At 31.0% G+C, this 21,867-nt stretch overlaps 4 protein-coding genes across 4 annotated transcripts; 1 reads left to right on the forward strand and 3 right to left on the reverse strand.

Moving 5' to 3' along the window:
* Positions 1-840: 840 nt before the first annotated feature.
* Tsp_11850 (deoxyribonuclease II superfamily) lies at positions 841-3,064 on the reverse strand. Its single transcript, XM_003372910.1, is given in 8 exon segments — positions 841-942; positions 993-1,219; positions 1,335-1,397; positions 1,417-1,620; positions 2,083-2,295; positions 2,307-2,527; positions 2,675-2,855; positions 3,016-3,064. 8 exon segments carry the CDS (start codon positions 3,062-3,064, stop codon positions 841-843), a joined length of 1,260 nt encoding a protein of 419 aa, XP_003372958.1.
* A 6,364-nt stretch (positions 3,065-9,428) lies between these two features.
* Positions 9,429-13,293, reverse strand: Tsp_11851 (deoxyribonuclease II superfamily). Its single transcript, XM_003372911.1, has 6 exons — positions 13,268-13,293; positions 10,959-11,143; positions 10,699-10,869; positions 10,006-10,209; positions 9,582-9,808; positions 9,429-9,530 (listed from the first exon to the last, which is right to left on the reverse strand). Exons 1-6 carry the CDS (start codon positions 13,291-13,293, stop codon positions 9,429-9,431), a joined length of 915 nt encoding a protein of 304 aa, XP_003372959.1.
* Positions 13,294-14,029: 736 nt separating this feature from the next.
* Positions 14,030-16,363, reverse strand: Tsp_11852 (deoxyribonuclease II superfamily). Its single transcript, XM_003372912.1, is given in 8 exon segments — positions 14,030-14,096; positions 14,220-14,362; positions 14,476-14,559; positions 14,610-14,836; positions 15,034-15,237; positions 15,754-15,966; positions 15,977-16,197; positions 16,359-16,363. The coding sequence occupies 8 exon segments, from the start codon at positions 16,361-16,363 to the stop codon at positions 14,030-14,032; spliced, it is 1,164 nt and encodes a 387-aa protein (XP_003372960.1).
* A 3,166-nt stretch (positions 16,364-19,529) lies between these two features.
* Positions 19,530-21,624, forward strand: Tsp_11853 (deoxyribonuclease II superfamily). Its single transcript, XM_003372913.1, has 4 exons — positions 19,530-19,648; positions 20,386-20,606; positions 20,658-20,828; positions 21,395-21,624. The coding sequence occupies exons 1-4, from the start codon at positions 19,530-19,532 to the stop codon at positions 21,622-21,624; spliced, it is 741 nt and encodes a 246-aa protein (XP_003372961.1).
* Positions 21,625-21,867: the final 243 nt, after the last annotated feature.

Genomic DNA, 21,867 nt, shown 5'->3' on the forward strand with positions numbered 1-21,867 from the left:
ATAATTCAATTAGAAAAGTAATTGTAGTGGGTACAGTAAACATAGCTGTCTTGCCTGATATTCTTACATAATACTGTAACATCATCTCATGATTGTATCTCATATATTGCTTGCGTTCTGTCTAATAAAACTCGGCTTTTGACTGAATCATTACAGTAATGCAGTAAAGAAGAATTATTAAACAGGAAAATCTTCAGAACAAGCATCCGCTGCAGAGACACTAATTCATAAAACCGAAGGAAGTAAAAACATCAACCTACAGTGGAATAGCTTGTTACTTTGAACAGGTTGGCAAAATGTTTACGGTGCATTGCAATGTAAGGCAGTTAATACCGCACCGCAGAAAGAAATGCATCCATATTCGCTAATATAAAATGTATTGTGATTCTACGCCAACAAAAATATCTACAAAAAGAACGCGGAGGAACATTACAGTAGGTGCAGCAGTGTCACGTCACCAGTGTGCGTACGTAGGTGTGTTCCCGCGCTCTCTCGGAGTGCACTGTCTCTCTGTGTGTGTAATCTCCCGTGTATTATACATTAACTTGGTATTGTGTTGTCATTACAAGTAAAGTCTCTGCATATATCAATCAGTTCACATAAACAACAAAACATCACTGTCAGCCACTTCAGAATATTGGATTAACAGATATTAATTTCAGTTACAACTTAAATTTATATGAAAGGTGAAAGGAATGTACCGCATTTATGAAATGCAGAAACGAAAAAGTTTTTTCGTATGAGTTCGTTTTAATGTTAAAACCATGATACTTTACTTGGCAGAAACGATTCATCATTGTTTAAAAAAAGAATGCCGATGCCTGTTTGATGAATTTGAATTTAAGAACAGGAATCCACCTTGGCAGCAATAGTGTTGAAACGTGCAAAAATATTCGCTAATTGCATGCAAACTGCAACAGCTGGTTCATATTTTTGTGAAATCTAAAATCACCATAAATATACTAAGGAAATTATAAACCATAGTAACATACCGCATAAGGCTTGTCAACTGCACAGAAAATATCTCCATTCTCAGGAATCAACCAATTTGTAACATCCTTCTCTAAACTACTAGCTTGGTTGTCAACACTTATAGGACTTGAAACAAGAAGTATATGTCTTCCAGGAATTTTACAATTTGCTTTCAATTTTTTATCCCGTCTTGACCATACTTTGATCGTCTTTTTCAACTGTCTAGATATTATTTTCTGGTATATTTCTGAAAACATTTCAAGGTGAAATAGTGCAAAATGCTAAAATATTTCAGCAATAAGAAAAAGTATGTGAAATTACAAATTCAAATTTTTGATGATTACTCAATAAATAATTTATACGTTTTGTCCATACGTGCTCATATTTTAGGGGTTTAACAATTTTGCAAAATTTCAAATATCTTTCTACAAATGAAATAGTTACCATATTTTGATCTTCCAGATTTGCTGAATATTTGAACTGAAACTGGGTCACCTGCTTGTGTTTTAATGGCTTGTTTTGATGAGAAAGGTGGATGGATAGGAGTTTCTCCATTCAGTAGCTTTTTTAGCGTTGGTCGCGTTCTTACTTCTGCATCAGGGACATCATTGTAATGGATGAATGGTGATGCCACAAATAAAGCAACTGCTGAAATATGTGTATTCCGTTATGCTTAGTTTACTTTATAAATTCACTGAAAAGAAGCTTATGATATTCCTATTGTTCAGGAAATAAATTAGTAAATTCCTTCCCTAATAAAATTTTCACAAAGCTTTCTATTATTCATAGATAGATTTGTCCTTAGCTTTGTTATTATTGCAACAGTGTACTTTTTTGCTATAAAAAGCACTGCTTGTAATGAATTATAAATCCAATGAAAGCGAAGTAATTTATAAAATAATACAAATTGGAGAATGAGTAACGAGATCTTTTCTCTTCTTGTTATCTTCATTGAAAGAAAGAAAGATTTCTTAAAAACAAAGTAGGTACAGTAACTGAAGTTAAGAAAATCAATCTTGTAAAAAATTGAATAACTGAAATTACTTTCATTGTCTTTCAAGATTCAATTACGTCAAATTAAAATTAAAACTTCAATATAAGGAAACAAACCTATTGGTTCAATTTGGGATTCAGCAATTGTAAGACAAATCAATAAATGACCATTTGCATATTCTGATGCTGGAAACGTATATGCCACTTTTGGTATTGGATAACCAGGTACTGTATGAACAATCCAAGCAGCAGAATCTGCTTGCGGAGTATTGTCTAATATTACAACTCCTAAACATGCATAAAATGTAGCAACTTCCATCTTTACCCCTTCTCAAAAAGACCTTTGCTATTTGATTTTGTTTTAATTCCTATTACACCGGGTGCTGCATTGTTATATGCAAAAAAACTTTTTGCCGGATGATTTCCCACAACACTTTCTAATGCTTTCGCAAATGAGTGATCTCGAGCATTCTCAAGATTCTGTGGATTTGGTGCCCATGCTCCTCCTGCCGGTACCAAAATTTTTCCTGCTTTCTCTCCAGGTGGTTTGTATAATATGGCCCTGCAATTGTAAGTTTATTCCACTACATTCATATATTATTGTTTTTCATATTTACTTTTAATGGAATAAAAGTTTATGTACTTTATATTATTTGGAACTTTGCTAACACTGGTTGTTAATTTAGTACTTTATATACTATTTATTTACAGTGAATGTGTTTTGTGCCACATTTGCATCTTAATGCAGGAATACAAATGACTAAGAAAATCTTCAAGAAAGTATAATATTATTAAAGTAAGTGATAGAATCAGCAGTACAGTTGAACTTTGATTATTTGACCACTGATTATCTGAACACCGGATTATCTGGACACATTTTGGCAGACTGGCTAAAATGCATTGTTTATGGTATTAAATTCAACCAGCATTTTCCTTATACTGTAACTTTCTGTTGTTTGTTAATTTTTATGTGCGGTATGTCTACTACTAGTGTAATAAATGATTCCAATACTGTACTTAATGATCATCAAGTGATCATCGAACAGTAACTGCCCTTGCTTCCTTCGGTTGTTGTTGTCACTCTCACACTCACTCTCATTCTCTCTCTCACTCTCACTCTCTTCTCGGCCGTTGTTTTGTTTGTTATAGTCTACAGTAAACTCAATCACCCACATTACACTAGAAAGAGAAAGGTTTTGGGTTTAGAGCAAAAACTAAGTAAAAGAACAAAAGCTTTAAGTCATGTAAAGAAAGTGTGCCTCTTCTTTATTGCGTGATTTCTGGAGGTTGCGATCGTTTGCAGCTGTTGTTAGTGGGAAAATCAAAACGTTCGCGACCTATGATTGGTGTGCAGAAGTTGCTGGTGGTTTACGATTATCAACCAAAAGCCTGGATGACAGGAGATATTTTTTCCTAAGTAATATGATGACATATTTATTCCTTACGTTAAAAAATACAAGCAAAAGACAATGTAATCAGGAAAGATGCTACTCATAATTGGCAATGCACCTTGTCATCCTAGTTGCGAATTGCTAGACCGTAAAAATGGCTTGTTCAAGGTTATGTTTTGCCAGTTAATACATCGTTGGTTGTTCAGCCAATGGATCAGACTGTTATTCAAAATTTAAAGAAAACGGTGGAGGAAGTAACTCCTGTGAAGAATTGTTCTTTCATATGCTGACGGAGATGATCTGATGTCACAAATTAGGAGCATAAATTTCAAAGATTGCTGCTATATGATAGCCCAAGCGTGGAACTCGATTTCAGGATCTACTCTGCAGGTTTCATGGAATAAAATTCTTGATTATAACGAAGAATGCGTAAGCCTTCAGTAAACTATAATGATGACTGTACAACTGTAATAGAAATGTTCAAAAATTTTATGTTATTGCGGGACAAAGTCAGACAGTTGATCAAATCCCATTATTTGAAGCATTAACTGATTATAATATACTAAAAGAGATTAGAATGAAGACGTTAATATGCCTGATAAGCCAAATGAAGGGCTGAGCCATTCAGAACCCTATTCTCGCGTCAATGTCCTCTTCAAGTAGATGAAGCATCAAAAAGAATTTAACGCTACTCTGCTGATGTTAATGAGACGTATTCGCAATATCACTGGACAGAGAATCGTTGAAACAAAAATTCATTGCTGATTATATAGAATATGGCACAAAGTAAACCTAGTGGTTTTTGAATGTAGCGCTGAAAAAATATAATTGACCGTGTTAAAAAGCGCTTATGCAATTTAAGCGAATAAAAGTAAAATAACGTTGCATGATGAACAGAATGTTTACTATTCCGCGCCTGATTGAGGATAACAGCTATAAACGCTTCAATTATGTACATAGATTAAAAAAATTAAAAATACCAGATAATCTGAAAATTTGATTATCCGAAGGACCACAAAAGTTGTGTTTGGATAATCAGAGCTCCACTGTAATTGTGAAATAAATAAACTAGCAAAAATAGATAAATAAATAAAAATAAATTTATAAATATAAATACATAAATATATATATGTTATATAATAATAATAATAATCACTGTCAACGGTGTGAGAAGCCTCTGAAACCTTCGATGCTTTTTTTTGATTGAACCTGATTTAGAATATCTGTGGAATAGTGGAAGCAAGATAAGAATATCTGATGGTTCAACCGTAAACAAAGCAAACGCATGATTATTAAACTGTTAACAGCATTTAAATTACAACGATCATATAAGTATTATTAGTATTATTGTGATTTCAATTTTATGATAATATAATATCTGTGTTATTTTATAATATAAACGGAACAAATGTGCATAAAAAGGAGAAGCTGCTTGTTTCAAAATTCTGTGTAAGTGCCCAACATAAAATGAAGTAAGAAATTCAAATTCATAGTTATTTTGGAAAATATCAGTAACTGTTATGTAACAGAAATCAAATGAAATTCTTGTTCAGACACTGTATTCTACAAATGGCAAAAGCAGATGAAGCAAAAGTGTTCAATGTGCTTATACCAGCTCAATTGCAAATAAAAATAAGCTGAAAATCTTTGTTGTCTTCTGATTGTTTATTCATTAATTACACTGGAGTGTATTCACAATATACAAAAAGAAGTTTTTTACAGTCCTGCGCAAAAAGATACCTTACCAATCTACATCCCCCGCTCCATTAGCTTGTTGACATTTCGAAGTCTGAGCAGCGCAAAAATGAAAAATGCATGGGATCAGTGATGTTAATAATGCTATTGCTTTTATCATTGACAATGCGGATATAGTTGTCAAAACGTTAGCAGCCATTTAACACTTTATGTTCTAATGTCACAGAGCTTTTAACTGTTTGCGTAAATAATCCCTTTGAAAATCTTAGAAATATTTACTTTCTTGATTGATAATTACATTTGTAAATAACTTCAAAAATCATTAGTGAAAGGTGGATGAGCTTGATATGCAATTTGATGTTAGTAACAAAACTCACTGATAGTAAAATTGCTTATTTTAGTAAAGTGCAGAATGTAATTCAAAGATTACTTTAATATATGCTGTAACGAGGTTTTGCTGAAAATTATAAAATACAAAAAGCTGTATATCATAATTCTTTTTGGAATTTAAGAAACAGGATTTTTCTTCTCTATATTTTTGACAACAAATGTGAAAGTTTGTAACAAAACTTTTCAAATTTTGAAATAAATTATTCATAAAATTACTAGAAATGAATTTGCTTTCACATTATTAAGCAGCTTCATAATGTCATATTTACATTTTGTTTATACTGTATTTTTACATTTGTACTATAGAATAATATCTTCTGCTTCAAGGCGTCTTCACAATGGTCATTTCTGTGCTATGCAAATGGCATAAGACTGATAAAAATTGAGTTTTTGTAAATAAAGGGAAGAGCAGTTCACATATTTATGGATGGAATAAAGTGCGTAAATTGCAGTCGACATTCTTTAGAGGAAATGCATAAACAAAACAAAGCGTAATATGTATGAAAAAAGGTTTTCAATAATATATTTATTTTTCCTGGTTAAGAAAAAAAGCGCACAGTTTTTGTCCTAAATCATGCTTAAAGCCTTTTAAATGAAGCTACTATTAAGAACTCAGAAAAAGTATTTGTCCACACCATCAATTAGTGAAAGTGTAAAACCAGGTAAAAGCGAAAGCAGATGCAAATAAATGATTAAATAAAAATGTAAAATTACATTTTGTGGTTTTTATGCATGTTTACCATTCATTTAAATATTAATTTTACGTATTTGCCTTAACAAACACACAAAGGAAAACAATTAAGCTGCAATGATTTATAAAATTCACTTACCTAATTGCCTAGAAATCACACGTCTGCTTTCAAGCTGGTAGTAGTGTCAAACAGCATAAATGCTTTACCCTGGAGGCTATGTTCTGAATTTTCAATATTTTAGAATTGGGAAAATCATATCGCCAAATTATGGAAAAATTGAAAATAAACATTTTCGCTAAAAACCGTAATATGCTTAATGCACTGCATTAACTGAAAACACACGCACTAGATTCAAAACTCAGTTTTCCACTTATTAAGACGTGGTAAGACAATTTGTAATTTTCCCATAATCGTTTCAAATCATTCTTTTTTTCAGAAAATAACAACGAATAAATGAATTTTTGTTACACGTATTTTCAAACGATGCATTTTAATGAATAACAATTCTATTTATTTTTCAGGAATGGCAATTATACTAAAACATTAAAATTTTGATTTTTTATTTCAGTGTAGGATTCAACACTTTTTATAAATTATGTTGATTGTAATAAACAGCAACTATTTATGCGTGCTACTTACTAAATAACTAAAATATATAAATAAATACCTTAATCTCCTAAATTTCTCATAATCTTGGAATACAACACCTGTTATCGTTGCACTCCATAGAAAAATTGCTTTAGCATTTTGCAAACCGACTTCAAATGGAAACAAAATTTACATTTCATATGGAAGTCATAAAATGAAGAAATGAAATAATTTTCATGAAACAAATGTAATTTACATTGCTTCCATCACACAGGAGGGCATTTCAGCAAATATATATGCTGACACAGACTGAAACTAGAACGTTGCACGTTATTTTGCAATAAAATAGAAAAGAAACTGCGTGTAGAAACAGCTTTTTTTATTTCATTTTTTATTGCTAAAGCTTTTTGACTATGAAATACCGCAAAATCAGTAGATAAATGGAAATTTCAGCTTTGATTTCATCAATAAACAAACAAATAAACAAAAACAAAATGGAAAAGAAATGTTTCTAATTACTGGAAGATTTTGAGGTAAACTACGAAAAGAAGAAGCTCAAAAAAGCTAATATGATTTAAGTTCATTCATCCTTCCCCCTATCAGTAAAAAATACCATTCTAATTGCAACAAATTATGCTTCGAGGCAATTTGTGAAGCAAAAAGCAATTAAATGATTAATATTAATAATAATCAGTAATATTAAAATATTTTACGATATCTCACCGATACGACCTCACATTAATAATTAAGCATCTAATTGACGTTTTCTATAACATGATAATAATTTCATCTGAAATGATAAAACATTACTGTCTCAAAAGCTACATTCATTTCAGATTTAAGAAATTACGACTAAACTAAAAAAGTAATACGTAATACGCAGCGTCACCTCTTTGGCTGAGCTTACGTTCGTCTACTTTTAGGACTGCTTCAAAAAAAGGAATAAATATTTTCAAAGAATGAAATTGCAAATCAATGGAAATCTAATCCCTAGGTTTTGATTTTTGTCAGGCTATTTAATAAAGCGCCATTTCTTTGCAGCACTTCAATTAACAATTCTTTCAAATAACTTCTGTCTCATAAAAGCAAATAGAAACAAATTGGTAGAAGATATTTTATTTTGTTCATTTTTGATAACTACAATAAACCAAAGAGAAGTGCCAATAAGATAAACATTTAAGTATTGCCAGATTCTAAATTCAATCAGAACATTAGCTGAAATGTCAATATGTATTGTTGAAAGTGTTATAATTATTGTGTATTGCCAGGTTCTGCCAGCATCGGCTTATCATTAAGCATAGCTTTATTTGGAAAGTACAAAGCAACAATGGATAGTGCTCTCTCAAACTCTGAAAAACGTTCCTCAGATATTGCGATCACTATTTATGACCTCAGCACACAATTAATGCAAATTTTGAAGCTGCTTGCGTATGCAAATTTCCTTTTTTGCGCGTCGACCTCTTGCAATATTCGAAATTTCTTCTTATCATTTAAGATTTCAATTTTTCATTGAAAATTAATGTATTTCATTAGAAAATTTTTTGAATATTTGACCTACCCTACCGATAGATAATGCCATTTATGAATGTATAAGAATTATTAAAAAATGACACATGTTTTAATATTTAATTTTTTGAACGTTAAAAAATGTTTATATCTTCTTAAAAAGTAAAATCTGCTATTCGATGAAATTTCGTATTTCAAAATCCTTTGTAAAATCTTTTATATTCCTGCGTTATACAATTCTTATTCATTGTTTTTTTACTGTCTCAAGTTATATTAAAATTCAAAATATATTATTGTTGTTTGTATATGAATGAGGTTATTGAGAATAGATATTCCACATCGAACGGTGATAAAGTGAAAAAGAATTATTACACAGGAACATCTGCAGAGCAAACAACTGCTGCAGAGTGATTTATTCATAAAAGCTAAGGAAGTAAAAACATCATCAACCCACAGTGGAATAGTTTGTTACTTTGAAGAGGTTGGTAAAATGTTTACGGTAACTTGTAATGTAAAGCAGTTATCACCATACTGCAGAAAGAAATGCACCTATATTCGCTAATAACAAGCACACAGTGAGGAACTTCAAGATATTATATTAATCGATTTTAATTTTATTAACGATTTAATTCATAGCAGAAATAAGTACAATGTAAAGCATTTATGAAATGAAGATTTTTTCTTACATCACCTTTATTCATATTAATTAATTTTCTTCTTTAAAAAATACTTCTAATACAAAATACAAAATTTGTAGAGTATGTGACTGCTGTTAAAACAATTATTTGTGATTTCAAATTTCAAATATACAAACGCACTCAACTGCATCTGTTTCTGTGCTTGTGATATTTGCAACTGGTGCAATTAATTCGAAGAGCAAGCAAAAAACAACATTAAATAATCAAGCAGGGAAGATAAGTTTTGACTTCATACCTTGCCAATAAATACATAATGATGCACAAAAAACTATGGCATTAAAATGAAAGAAGAATGAAAGAACAATTTTAGCAAAAATTGGATAAGAATACAAACTTCATTCTGCAAATAATGTATCATCGAAATAACATCTAAAAAATTTGCAAATACACGATGTTATCAAATAGATAATCTAAAATTCTATTTTAATGAAAAAATCACAATACTCTAAATGACAGTAATAGTTTATTTCCGTTTAAATAAATAAATGTCAAACAAATTGAATTTAAAGACAAGAATCCACTTTGGCAGCAATAGTGTTGAAACGGGCAAAAATATTTGCTAGTTGAATACAAACTGCAACAGCTGGTTCATATTTTTGTGATATCTAAAAATCACCATTAATATATAATTAAAATTACAAAACATCGTAACATACCGCATAAGGTTTGTCAACTGCACAGAAAATATCTCCATTTTCAGGAATTAACCAATTTGTAACATCTTTCTCTAAACTACTAGCTTTATTGTCAACACTTATAGGACTTGAAACAAGAAGTATATGTCTTCCAGGAATTTTACAATTTGCTTTCAATTTTTTATCCCGTCTTGACCATACTTTTATCGTCTTTTTCAACTGTTTCGATATTATTTTCTGGTATATTTCTGAAAATATTTCATAGAATATTAGCGCAAAATACCAAAATATATCAGCAATAAGAAAAAGTATGTGAAATTACGAATTCAAATTTCTGGTAATTCCACAATAAACAATTTATAGGCTTTGTCCGTATTGGCGCATGTTTTAAAGGTTTAATTGTTTTACAAAATTTCAAACATCATTCTGCAAATAAAATAGTTACCATATTTTGATCTTCCAGATTTGCTGAATATTTGAACTGAAACTGGGGCTCCTGCTTGTGTTTTAATGGTTTGTTTTGATGAGAAAGGTGGATGGATAGGAGTTTCTCCATTCAGTAGCTTTTTTAGGGTTGGTCGGGTGCTTACTTCTGCATCAGGAACATCATTGTAATGGATGAATGGTGATGCCACAAACAAAGCAACCGCTGAAACATATTTATTCCGTTATGCTTAGTGTATTTTATAAAATTAGTGGAATACAGTATATGATATTTATATTGTTCAGGAAACTGATTAATAAATTCCTTCCCTACTGAAATTTTAACGATGTTTTCTATCATTCATGGATGGATTTGTTCTTAGTTTTGCTACTATTGGAGCAGTATACTTTGTCATTATAAAATTCGCAATGTTCCGTAATGACCTGTGAATCCATGAAAAGTGAAGCAATTTGAAAACTAATAATAATGTTTAAAATTAGTGTTGGAGAATGAATAACTAACATGCATTCATCTTTCCTCTTCTTTGTTATCTTCTTCGAAAGAAAGAAGGATTTTTTAAAGCGAAGTAGGTACAAGAACTGAAATTAAGAAAATCAATCTTGTAAAAAATTCAGTAACTGCAATCATTTCCATTGACTTCCAAGATTCAATTGCGCCATATTAAAATTAACACTGTAATATAGGTTAACAAACCTATTGGTTCAATTTGGGATTCAGCAATTGTAAGACAGATCAACAAATGACCATTTGCATATTCTGATGCTGGAAACGTATATGCCACTTTTGGTTTTGGATAACCAGGCACTGTATGTACAATCCAAGCAGCTTCATCTGTTCCAGGACGAATATCCAATATTACAACACCTAAACATGCATGACTAATGGAAACTTTTACCTTTACCATCTCTCATAAAGACCTTTGCTATTTGATTTTGTTTTAACTCCTATCACACCGGATGCTGCATTGTTATAAGCAAAAAATTTTTTATCATTGTGAGCTTGAGCTACACTTTCTAAAGCTTTCGCAAATGAGTGAGCTGCAGCATTCTCAAGGTCTTGTGGATTATCTGCCCATGCATCTCCTGGTGGTACCAAAATTTTTCCTCTTTTTTCTCCCGGTGGTTTGTATAACACTACCCTATAATTGAAAGTTCATTCCGATACATTATTATATTATTGCTTTTAATGTTTACTTTTTATGAATTAAACGCTTGTGTACTTTACGTTATTATGAACAGTGCTAGCAATGTCTGATAATTTAGTGCTTTTATACTATCTATTTATTGTTAAAGTTTTTCATTTGATTGTAACTTTGCAGATAAACGAAAAGAATTTCAGAAAAGTATAATATAAAAGTAAAAGTAAGGTTAATGTATATATGCATTTATTGATTTATTTTTATTTATATCTTTAATTCATAATGCAAATTACTGTCGACGAAAGCTAGAGTTTCTAAAAAGTTCGTTGCTTTGTAAACTTGATTCAAATAAGGCGAAACTAAAATTAGAAACGTTACAAACCTTAAATTATAAATTACTTTCTTAAATTATAAATAATAATATAAATTGCAAAACTAATGCAAGTTTAATGCCACTGCGGTAAAATTCAATTCTATGGAAATATTATTCTTATTTTTCCTTTCACTTTTAAAATTAATAATGCTGTATACATAAAACAGAATTCTAAATAAAAAAATGATTGGAATTTGTTTCAAAATTTATGGGTATAATACCACATGGATTGAAATGACAAATTCAAAATTACAGTTACTGAGAGGAATATTAGTTGATGTTATACGGTATCAGTAAAAAGTAATTTTTTTGCAGCCATTCTGACATTAATTATTACAAGCGATCAGAGTAAACAAAGTAAACTGCTTGATTTGCATCTAGCTGAATTACATGATAAATGCCATAAATTAAATTACGAAACGTTTATTTTTCCAGTATTTATGATCAGTTAATTTCAATAGAATTAAGATTATTCAGAAATAACTTTTTTATTCAAAAAGTTATTTTCCAAAAATATTGCGCGCGGATGAGTAAATGTGGCTAATAACTCACCAATCTGCATTCCCATTTCCAGCAGCCACTTGGCATTTCGATGTTTGAGCACTGCAGAATTGAAATATGTAAAGCATCAATGATGCTATTAATGCTAATTTTTTAATCAAATGCATGGCTGATGTTACTGCCAAAATGATGGGTTATTTCACACTTAATTTTCAAATCTCACTGAGCTTCGAATAGTTTACGCAAATTGTGGCTTGTAAAATTTCAGAAATATTTGCTTTCTCAGTTGAGAATTACACTTGTAAACAAACTCCAAAAATCAACATTTAAATGTCGATAAGCTTGATGTGTGGTTTGATTTTATTAACAGAACTGATGATTAATCTGGTTATTTTAGTAAAAGAAATGTAATTTCTGGATTAATTTAATATGTGTTGCAAAACAATAAAAATCATGGAAAGCTGAGTATAATAATTCATTTTGAAATTTTAGAAGCTGTTATTTATATGCTCTACATTCGCAGCAATTAATCTAATCGCTTACATGGTTTGTTCTCAGCATATCAGAATGCCATTCCACTAATGATTTTCTCAGGATTAATATTTGGTAAAGAGGTAGTGCTTAAAGTTCTCCAAAGAAGAAAAAATTTCGTATTTCAAACAAAAGGTGACACAATAAAGGTGACTGAAATGTGATGAACTTTCTATAAAAGTGCTTCAACTCGATAACGCTGTAGACGAATTCAGAGTGGCCATTCGAAAATGAAAGATGATATAACTGGCAAGCGTTTCTGAACTAAAAGATGTCGACATGTCTCAAAAAGTAAAATCTATTTTTGTAAAATTTTGTCATTTTCCATAACCTTTTGTATGAAATTTGCATGTGTTTGCATTATATAATATAGCTTTAATTCATTTTTTACTTTGATATACTATTATTCATATCTCTGCAGTACGCATTGCAAAAACATTTCATGTCTGAAAATGTAGGTCTACTATTTTCATAATTATTTGGCATGTAAAAAATCATCTATTGAAATTTATCTATTCAGTTGCAAATGATGCGGAAGCAGATTAACATCTTTACCTAAAAATATCAATTTAACCCATGGTATTCATTTGTAAAGCAGACGCTCGCGGTAGACTGAACTTATGGAGTATCAAATGTTAAAAGTAGGCTTTTTGCCTATACTGTAAATTTTCATATCAAAGGATTTACTTCATATTCATCTACTCTTATTGCAAAATTACTTGTCGATAAGATTGCCGTTCGACATAATTATTTGTAAATTTATTTGACAATTCAAATAATCATATGTACCTACCAACCTCTATTTATTCACTCAATTTATTTACAATTCTTATAAACAATTACAAATGCAAAAAATGCAAAGAAAGGTGAAGGATTAATAAGAGAAAATTAGCTTAAATGTATTTTCCAGTAAATATTACTTCATTATGGAAATTGAGAAAAGTATGAAGAAGAAATTAGATTGAAGGTTGATAGCAGTGCAAATTGTAATCCAGCGGGTTTCAAGCTTTATAGGCTGTGATCCACTGCTGAAAACGGAAATTTTTCACGACTCAGCGACTTGCTATGCATACTTTAAAAGGCAAAGGAGATAAATAAAACATATGAGTTTAACACTTTTAAATTTTTTAATGAATAAATCTAATCATAATGTATAAGTTTATAAATTAAATGCATAATGAGGTGTATGCGAAAAATGGATTGTTTTCTGTTTTGACTAATGACTTCTTCGACGTCCACATTATCGCGTGTTAGTTTCAGTTGCAAGATTTTGGATAATTGTAGCTTATTTCTAAATTTGCTTTTAATTTCATTCATTGCTGAAAATCCAATTTTGCACAAGTAGGAAGTAGTAAAAGGAAACAGCACTTTTAATGCTGCGGTGGAAAGAGGTGGATATGTGCTTTAAACTGATAGCCAAAACTGTGTTAATGTCTTACGATCAAAACTGACTTTAAACAAAGAATCTTCATACAAATCGATTAATTATTTATCTGCTTTTGTGGACATCCCGGTACAAACAACATCTGCGTGTTGTAAGAAGCTGAACTGAAATAGTGATTCTCAGGTCATCAGTAACTGAATCAAAGTTTAATTGTTCATCCAACAATTTTCGATGAGTAAAACTCTCCTAACAAAAATAAAGACTACTCCCGTACTTCAATGTTTTACAGGACCCACACAGAACTGCTGATGACCCACGAGTGGGTCGCGAGCCACACTTTGAGAATCACTATTGCAATCAGCAAATTATTTATAATTATCATAAAAAATTTACAAAATGTGCGAATATCCATTGTTTTGAAACGTGGAATCTGAAAACTCATTTTAATGACAAAAAACATGATGCTCTGACTGACAGCAATAATTTATTACCGATCAAGTAAAATCAACTTTGAATGAATTGAATTTACGGACAGGAATCCACCTTGGCAGCAATAGTGTTGAAACGTGCAAAAATATTCGCTAATTGCATGCAAACTGCAACAGCTGGTTCATATTTTTGTGAAATCTAAAATCACCATAAATATATTAAGGAAATTATAAACCATAGTAACATACCGCATAAGGCTTGTCAACTGCACAGAAAATATCTCCATTCTCAGGAATCAACCAATTTGTAACATCCTTCTCTAAACTACTAGCTTGTCCATCAACACTTATAGGACTTGAAACAAGAAGTATATGTCTTCCAGGTATTTTGCAATTTGCTTTCAATTTTTTATCTCGTCTTGACCAAACTTTTATTGTCTTTTTCAACTGTTTCGATATTATTTTCTGGTATATTTCTGAAAATATTTCATAGAATATTAGCGCAAAATACCAAAATATATCAGCAATAAGAAAAAGTATGTGAAATTACGAATTCAAATTTCTGGTAATTCCACAATAAACAATTCATAGGCTTTGTCCGTATTGGCGCATGTTTTAAAGGTTTAATTGTTTTACAAAATTTCAAACATCATTCTGCAAATAAAATAGTTACCATATTTTGATCTTCCAGATTTGCTGAATATTTGAACTGAAACTGGGGCTCCTGCTTGTGTTTTAATGATTTGTTTTGATGAGAAAGGTGGATGGATAGGAGTTTCTCCATTCAGTAGCTTTTTTAGGGTTGGTCGGGTGCTTACTTCTGCATCAGGAACATCATTGTAATAGATGAATGGTGATGCCACAAACAAAGCAACCGCTGAAATATATCTATTCCGTTATGCTTAGTGTATTTTATAAAATTAATAAAATAAAGTTTGATTTTCATATTTTCAAGAAAGATAATAATAAATTTCTTCCCTACTGAAATTTTAACGAAGTTTTTTTTCTATCATTCATAGATGGATTTGTTCTTATCTTTGCTATTATTACAGTGTACATTATTATAATGTGTACATTATTATAATAAAAAAAGCATTGATTTCTTGTGAATTGTGAATTCAATGAAAGCGAAGTAATGTATAAAATAATAATTATTATAAATAATGTTTTGGAATGCATAACTAACATTAATCGCTCTTTCTTCTTCTTTGTTATCTTCATTGAAAGAGAGAAAGAATTTTTAAAAATAAAGATATCATTATTAACGAAATATGAACAATGAAATTAAGAAAAGCAGTCTTGTAAAAAATTCAGTAGCTGCAATCATTTCCATTGCCTTTCAAGATTCAATTGCATCATATTAAAATTAACACTTTATTATAAGAAAACAAACCTATTGGTTCAATTTGGGATTCAGCAATTGTAAGACAAATCAACATATGACCATTTGCATATTCTGATGCTGGAAATGTGTATGCCACTTTTGGTTTTGGATAACCAGGTACTGTATGTACAATCCAGGCTGCGGCATCTGCTGGAACTGTAGTGTCTAATATTACAACACCTAAACATGCATCATTAATGGCAACGCTTTTTTTACAAAATTCTGCAAAAACCTTTGCTATTCGATTTTGTTTTAACTCCTACTACTCCAGCTGCAGCATTGTTATATGCAAAGAAATGTTTATTTGGATGAGTTGCAGTGACACTTTCTAATGCTTTTACAAATGAATGACCAACAGCATTGTCAAGATCTTGTGGATATGCAGCCCATGCCGCTGCCGCTGCTACTAGAATTTTTCCTCGTTTTTCTCCAGGTGGTTTGTATAAAATCACCCTATAATTTCAATGTCACTCGCATACATATTTCAACGCGATATTTGCTTTTGATGAAATAAAATTTAAGTCGCCTTATATTATTGTTTATTCTGCTTATAAATTGCTGATAATTTAATGTTCATGTTAACTGTAGGTAATAGTAGGTAAATTCAAAAATACAGCATATTATAAATGTAATTTGTGTGAAATTTTATTCATGATTTATATAATCATTCTGCTTTTATGATCAAAATGTTCACCTCAGCACTGATGCATATCGTTCAAATAAGAAATGAAATCAAATTCATTAAATATTTATGAATGAGATTTGGTCACTAACCCAATATAGACGCTGCACTTTTTGTGAATTGTGATTTTATCATCATTTGGATAGCGCAATGAATATGAAACATGAATGAAGTAAAATCAAAAGTGTTGATAAAAAGTTTTTGTACTGTTACTCGGTGATAAATGATATAAATTAAATTTTTGCCTTCCCAGTAAAATGTCAAAAATGCATTTAACAAGAGTTTTCAAAAAATGTTTAAATTCACATGTAACATGAAATTGGTTTTGGTGTAAATGCTATAATGTAGCCATAGCATAAAACCGTTTGGTGTGCATGAATGCTTAGAAAGCACTGAAAAATAAAAAAAAGGGAATCTGCTGTCTTCACTATTAGTAATTTTTTTAATGAATTCATTCTGATTGTGCAGTGCTAATATAAGATAAAAATTTGCAAATCGCATACCAATCTATATCATTTGCTCCATCAGCTTGTCGACATTTTGATATTTGAGCAATGCAAAAATGAAAAATGCAAAAAATCAGCAATGCCAATAATGTAACTTCTTTCATTTTATGCACAGCTGATCTTACTGTCAAAATGTTGGCAGATGTTTAACACTTAATTTTCTGTTTTGAATTGTTTACGTAAGTAGTAGCTTGTAAAATTTTAGAAATATTTACTTTTCCAGTTGATAAATGCACTTGTAAACAACTTCAAAATCAGTGTGCATAATCTGCTATTAAATGATGAGCTTCATGTGCTATTTGACGTTATTGAAAAAACGGAATAAGATGTGCGGGTAAATACAGCAGCGGCAGGTGTATATTGGAGCTGTTTCCCGAAGCTTTCATGCATCTAACTTCGTAGACAATTTAATGCCGCTATCCAAGAAGTGGTTTTGTATTATACTTGTGTCATACTTTACTGATTGCTTTCTTTTCTTTTCCGGTGTGATCCACTTTGTAAATATTCAGCACCTATATTTGCTTATTTTACTTATTTTTGCTTATTATTGCTGTTATTGTATGTTATTTACTGTTGTTTATTATTGATGTCATTATCTGTTATTCAATGCTTATGTTGTTGTTGTTAAATATTGAAAAATGAACAAATTATTTCGCTGCTTTGGTGAAATATTGCCATTTCATTTTATTAAACTTCACTAAGTTGCAATTACAAATGAAATGAATACCAAAAAGTATTTTTAATAGTATTACAAACACTGATCACTGTAAAGTGTGCAATGGAAAACAAACATTTTACGAAAAAGCAGTTATTATATAAGTGAGAAAATTTCATGATTTTTGATAACAGTTGCGTCACTTGTACTAATGTTACATAATCAAAAATTTGGACCAATAAAATGAAACATATTGCAGCAAATCAAAACAGAATAATTTAAATCAGTGAACAGTTAGATAAGAGGATCAATCTTATTACACCGTGAGAATGCAATGAGAAGTTATGCCATTAGCAATTAATGAGAAGTCGACATCTAGCAACTTATAAGAAAACGCGGAAAAAATTCTCACCAAAGAACACTATCCCAAATTTTATTTGGCGTACCGCGACCTCACTCCAGATACTTTCTAATCACAAGCCATTTATAAAAGTTACAATTCTCTGATTTTTCTGTGAATAAAAGCAATAATGATTCTTCAAATATGATACAGTTTATGTTTCTATACGTTGACATTTGTGCGGATGTTACTAATGCTACGTAATAAATTTGATATAATAGGCTGCTACGGAAACTACACAACCCTAGAGCATTAGTATAAGTGCTGCTCTTTTGTTTGGAAATAAAGATTATCAGCAGCTATTTTCACTACAAGCAGAACTGAACTGTCATGCAAAGAGCAGCCACAACTGGCTCGGTTTGTTAGCGATCCCTCGCTAAGCTTCAATAGTAAATTTAAAACAACATCTTCTACTGCAGCAAATCAAACAGTTATTTATGATGCACATTGTTTTTGGTGTAATCACTTCCTGCCGTTAATGAGAAATGTCATTTGTTATTAACAGTCTCGATGATATTCACAAAATAATAGCAGTTTAGAACGTATTAGACATTCTTCAACATGTTGTCTATGACGTTACCCTATCTGTGTTGTCACTTATCTCTCGTGCGTATTATGTATGCAAAGCAAATTGTACATTCCGATCGACTTTGCCGCAGGAAAATACAATGTGTGCCGGACATAACGTCGATGAACAATCGAACTTGACTTTCAGAAACTACAGTAAAATCAGAGTGTGAGATTCAGAACATGGGTTTGGTACTGGCTGATGAAGCATAGGTTAGTCGTCGACGAACAGAACAAGACTGGCTCTGAACAGAAAATACAGTAGCTGCGGTTTGTGGGTAACGTGACATCTGAAAAGGAGCCCTGTCCGCGGTGTACAAGTTCAGTCTGCTTAAGCACTTGTTGAGTGTGCTAAAAGAGAACCTGTTGGAAGAAGCGTGTACAGGAACATAAAATCCACGCAGTATAGGGGGCTGTAGACGACAGAGAGAGCGCTGTAGAAGGATTGAATTGTTGCTGAGCGTAGTTAGTCTGTTGTATTATGACTTTGTGTGCAGCGTTCATGCCTCAGCAAACGGTGCGATTATTCGACTGAAATTTGTTTGATAAGCTCTCATCTGTGAACAAGAGACAACGTCGGTCGGGAGGCATACCCCTTCTGTCAGAATAGGCAACTTAAAACGAATATATAGAGAAGAAATGCCCGCTTAAATTCCAAAATAAGTTATAAGAAATAACTGTCGATAATTTTTATGATTTTTATTAAAACATTTGTGGCAATTCATATTAAATCAACCTTTGAATTAATTTTCCGTTAGCTTTACTGAAATTCACTTTTATCAATAACATCAAATCACGCATCAAGCTCAGCAATATTGAAATGGGGATTGCACACACTATTTTTACTTGTTTACAAATGCAATGCGCAACTGAGAAAACAAATATTTCTTAGATTTTCAAAGCGATTATTTACGTAAACAATCCAAAACTCATTGAGACATATAAATATCAACATTTTGATAATAAAATCAGCAAATGATTCATATGATGAAGAAATTAGCATTATTATTATCATTGATTCATTGCACTTTGTATTTCTGCGCTGCCCAAACATCGAAATGTCAACGAGCCGATGGAGGAGGGAATGTTGACTGGTATGTTATGCTCTGCCTTTTCTCTTACATGCGCATGATTTATTGAAAATTCCTTTTTACGATAACATAAATACATGCCGTTTTATTAATTAATGATAACTATTAACGGCAGCAAAGTTTAACACATGCAAAATTTTGCACGTTTTTCAACTAATTTAAAAATATTCTTATAGAGCAGTCAAGCATTGCTTATTATATGCTATTCATAAAAAATGTATTACATTGTCATGCGTCTGATTAGAAATTACCTTTTGATTGATTTAGTTTAGCAGTGACTGATATTTTTCACAATAGTTGTAAATTTGAATTTGTTAAATATAAATTTGAATCAGTTAGTTCATTTGTACAGAATTTTAAAGCAAATTCTTTCTCATTTTTTGCATTTATGATCAGCTTACAGAATATAATATCATTAACAATATAATTGTAATCCCAAATAGGAACAGTATTTTTATAAATTTGCCGTAATATCAATGAACGACTCTCAGCTTTGTAATTAAGTGTTTCTGCTAGTAATTTGAAAATTCAATACCGAATTTGGAATTATAATATTATCTGTGAAGAAGTTTCAAATGCAAATAGTGAACATGCAACCTCGTTTTAAATAGATAGTGCCGAAAAATATTAATTAGTGCCCAATGCAAGTAGTATGCGCTATGACACAAAACGATGTTAAATTATTTTATTAAATGTAATTACGTGTTATAATACTTATTACAATAATATTCCAATTATAGGGCCATTTTATATAAACCACCTGCACAAAAAAGAGGAAGAATTCTGATAGCACCAGGAGCGGCCTGGGAGGTATATCCGGCAGATCTCGATGCCGGTGCGGGTCATTCATTTTGGAAAACATTTGAAAGTGTAGTTGGAGCTCATAATAATAAAAATTTTTTTGCATATAACAATGCGGCACCTGGTGTAGTAGGAGTTAAAACAAAATCGAATAGCAAAGGTTTTTGCAGAATTTTGTAAAAAAACGTTGCCATTAATGATGCATGTTTAGGTGTTGTAATATTAGACACTACAGCTCCACTAGATGAAGCTGCTTGGATTGTTCATACAGTACCTGGTTATCCAATACCAAAAGTGGCATACACATTTCCAGCATCAGAATATGCAAATGGTCATTTGCTGATTTGTCTTACAATTGCTGAATCTCAAATCGAACCAATAGGTTTGTCTATTTACATTGAAATGATAATTTACCTGAATGAAGTCTGAATGAATTAAAATGCAATGAATTACAGTCATTCAGTTTATACTATTTAATGTCAGTTGCGTTTGCTACTTTGTTTTTTAAAATATTTTCTTTCTCTCAATGCATATTCTATGAGATAAAAAATATAGATAGAATCTTTTTGGGGGGGAGATGATAAGAAATGTTTTTTTTTTTCCCCCCCCCTATTTAGCTTTAAATTTTTATTATTTCAAGAATTAAATCACTTTCGTTCATTTCATTATTCATTATTCAACAGTGTTTTTATTCGTAAAAACAAATTATTGAATATTATTTATACCATAGGTATATCATATTTATACCATATTAAAAATAAAATTGTTATCAATAATGCAATATTATATTATAGAATAATAATACGAAACTTGAAAATATTACTGCTTTCTGAATATGCGGTGTGCAAGCAGTTTAGCAATCTATTAACTGAACTGTAGACATACTGCATATTTCATAACGCTTATTTCAAAAAACAAACAAAGAATAAAAGAAATGAAATATTTCAGCGGCTGCTTTATTGATGACTTCACCATTTATCTATTACAATGACGTTCCTGATGCAGAAGTAAACACCAGACCTTCACTAAAAAAGGTGTTAAGTGGGGAAACTGCATTGAAGCCACCATTTTCCGGCAAACAGAACATTAAGACACAAGGAAATCCCACAGTTCCAGTTCAAATATTCAGTAAATCTGAACGATCCAAATACGGTAACTATTATTTTATAAAAATGTGACAGAATGATAAAATTATTAAAATATGTGCAAATACTGGAAAAGCGCGTAAGTTAATTTATTCTGTGACTGTGTTTAACATTACGCATTCGAATTCTGCTTAATAAGATATTTTTATTTCCTTTGCCTGGAATAATTTCACAAATATACAAAAAAAATTATATCTTTAACCAGTTTGAAAGAAGAACAATCCAAAGTTTTGTCCAGACGGGATAAAAAATTGAAAAGCCAATTGCCAAAATTCC

Source organism: Trichinella spiralis (genome assembly GCF_000181795.1).
Source record: "Trichinella spiralis strain ISS 195 chromosome Unknown Scfld7, whole genome shotgun sequence".
In the NCBI taxonomy this organism is placed as follows: Eukaryota; Metazoa; Nematoda; class Enoplea; order Trichinellida; family Trichinellidae; genus Trichinella; species Trichinella spiralis.

Coding starts and splice junctions, on each gene's coding strand:
- Tsp_11850 (XM_003372910.1), bottom strand. CDS start 3,064: ATGAGAGTGAGTGTGAGAGTGACAACAACAACCGAAGGAAGCAAGGGC. Junction 1,621..2,082: donor ATCCCAAATTGAACCAATAG/GTTTGTTTCCTT, acceptor CACATATTTCAG/CAGTTGCTTTATTTGTGGCA. Junction 943..992: donor CAGTTGACAAGCCTTATGCG/GTATGTTACTAT, acceptor TGGTGATTTTAG/ATTTCACAAAAATATGAACC.
- Tsp_11851 (XM_003372911.1), bottom strand. CDS start 13,293: ATGTCGAACGGCAATCTTATCGACAA. Junction 11,144..13,267: donor AACGGCAATCTTATCGACAA/GTAATTTTGCAA, acceptor TTTCAATTATAG/GGTAGTGTTATACAAACCAC. Junction 10,870..10,958: donor TTATAACAATGCAGCATCCG/GTGTGATAGGAG, acceptor ATGCATGTTTAG/GTGTTGTAATATTGGATATT.
- Tsp_11852 (XM_003372912.1), bottom strand. Junction 15,238..15,753: donor ATCCCAAATTGAACCAATAG/GTTTGTTTTCTT, acceptor GATATATTTCAG/CGGTTGCTTTGTTTGTGGCA. Junction 14,097..14,219: donor AGCAGTTCTGTGTGGGTCCT/GTAAAACATTGA, acceptor TCACTATTTCAG/TTCAGCTTCTTACAACACGC.
- Tsp_11853 (XM_003372913.1), top strand. CDS start 19,530: ATGATTCATATGATGAAGAAATTAGCATTATTATTATCATTGATTCAT. Junction 20,607..20,657: donor AACAAAATCGAATAGCAAAG/GTTTTTGCAGAA, acceptor ATGCATGTTTAG/GTGTTGTAATATTAGACACT. Junction 20,829..21,394: donor ATCTCAAATCGAACCAATAG/GTTTGTCTATTT, acceptor GAAATATTTCAG/CGGCTGCTTTATTGATGACT.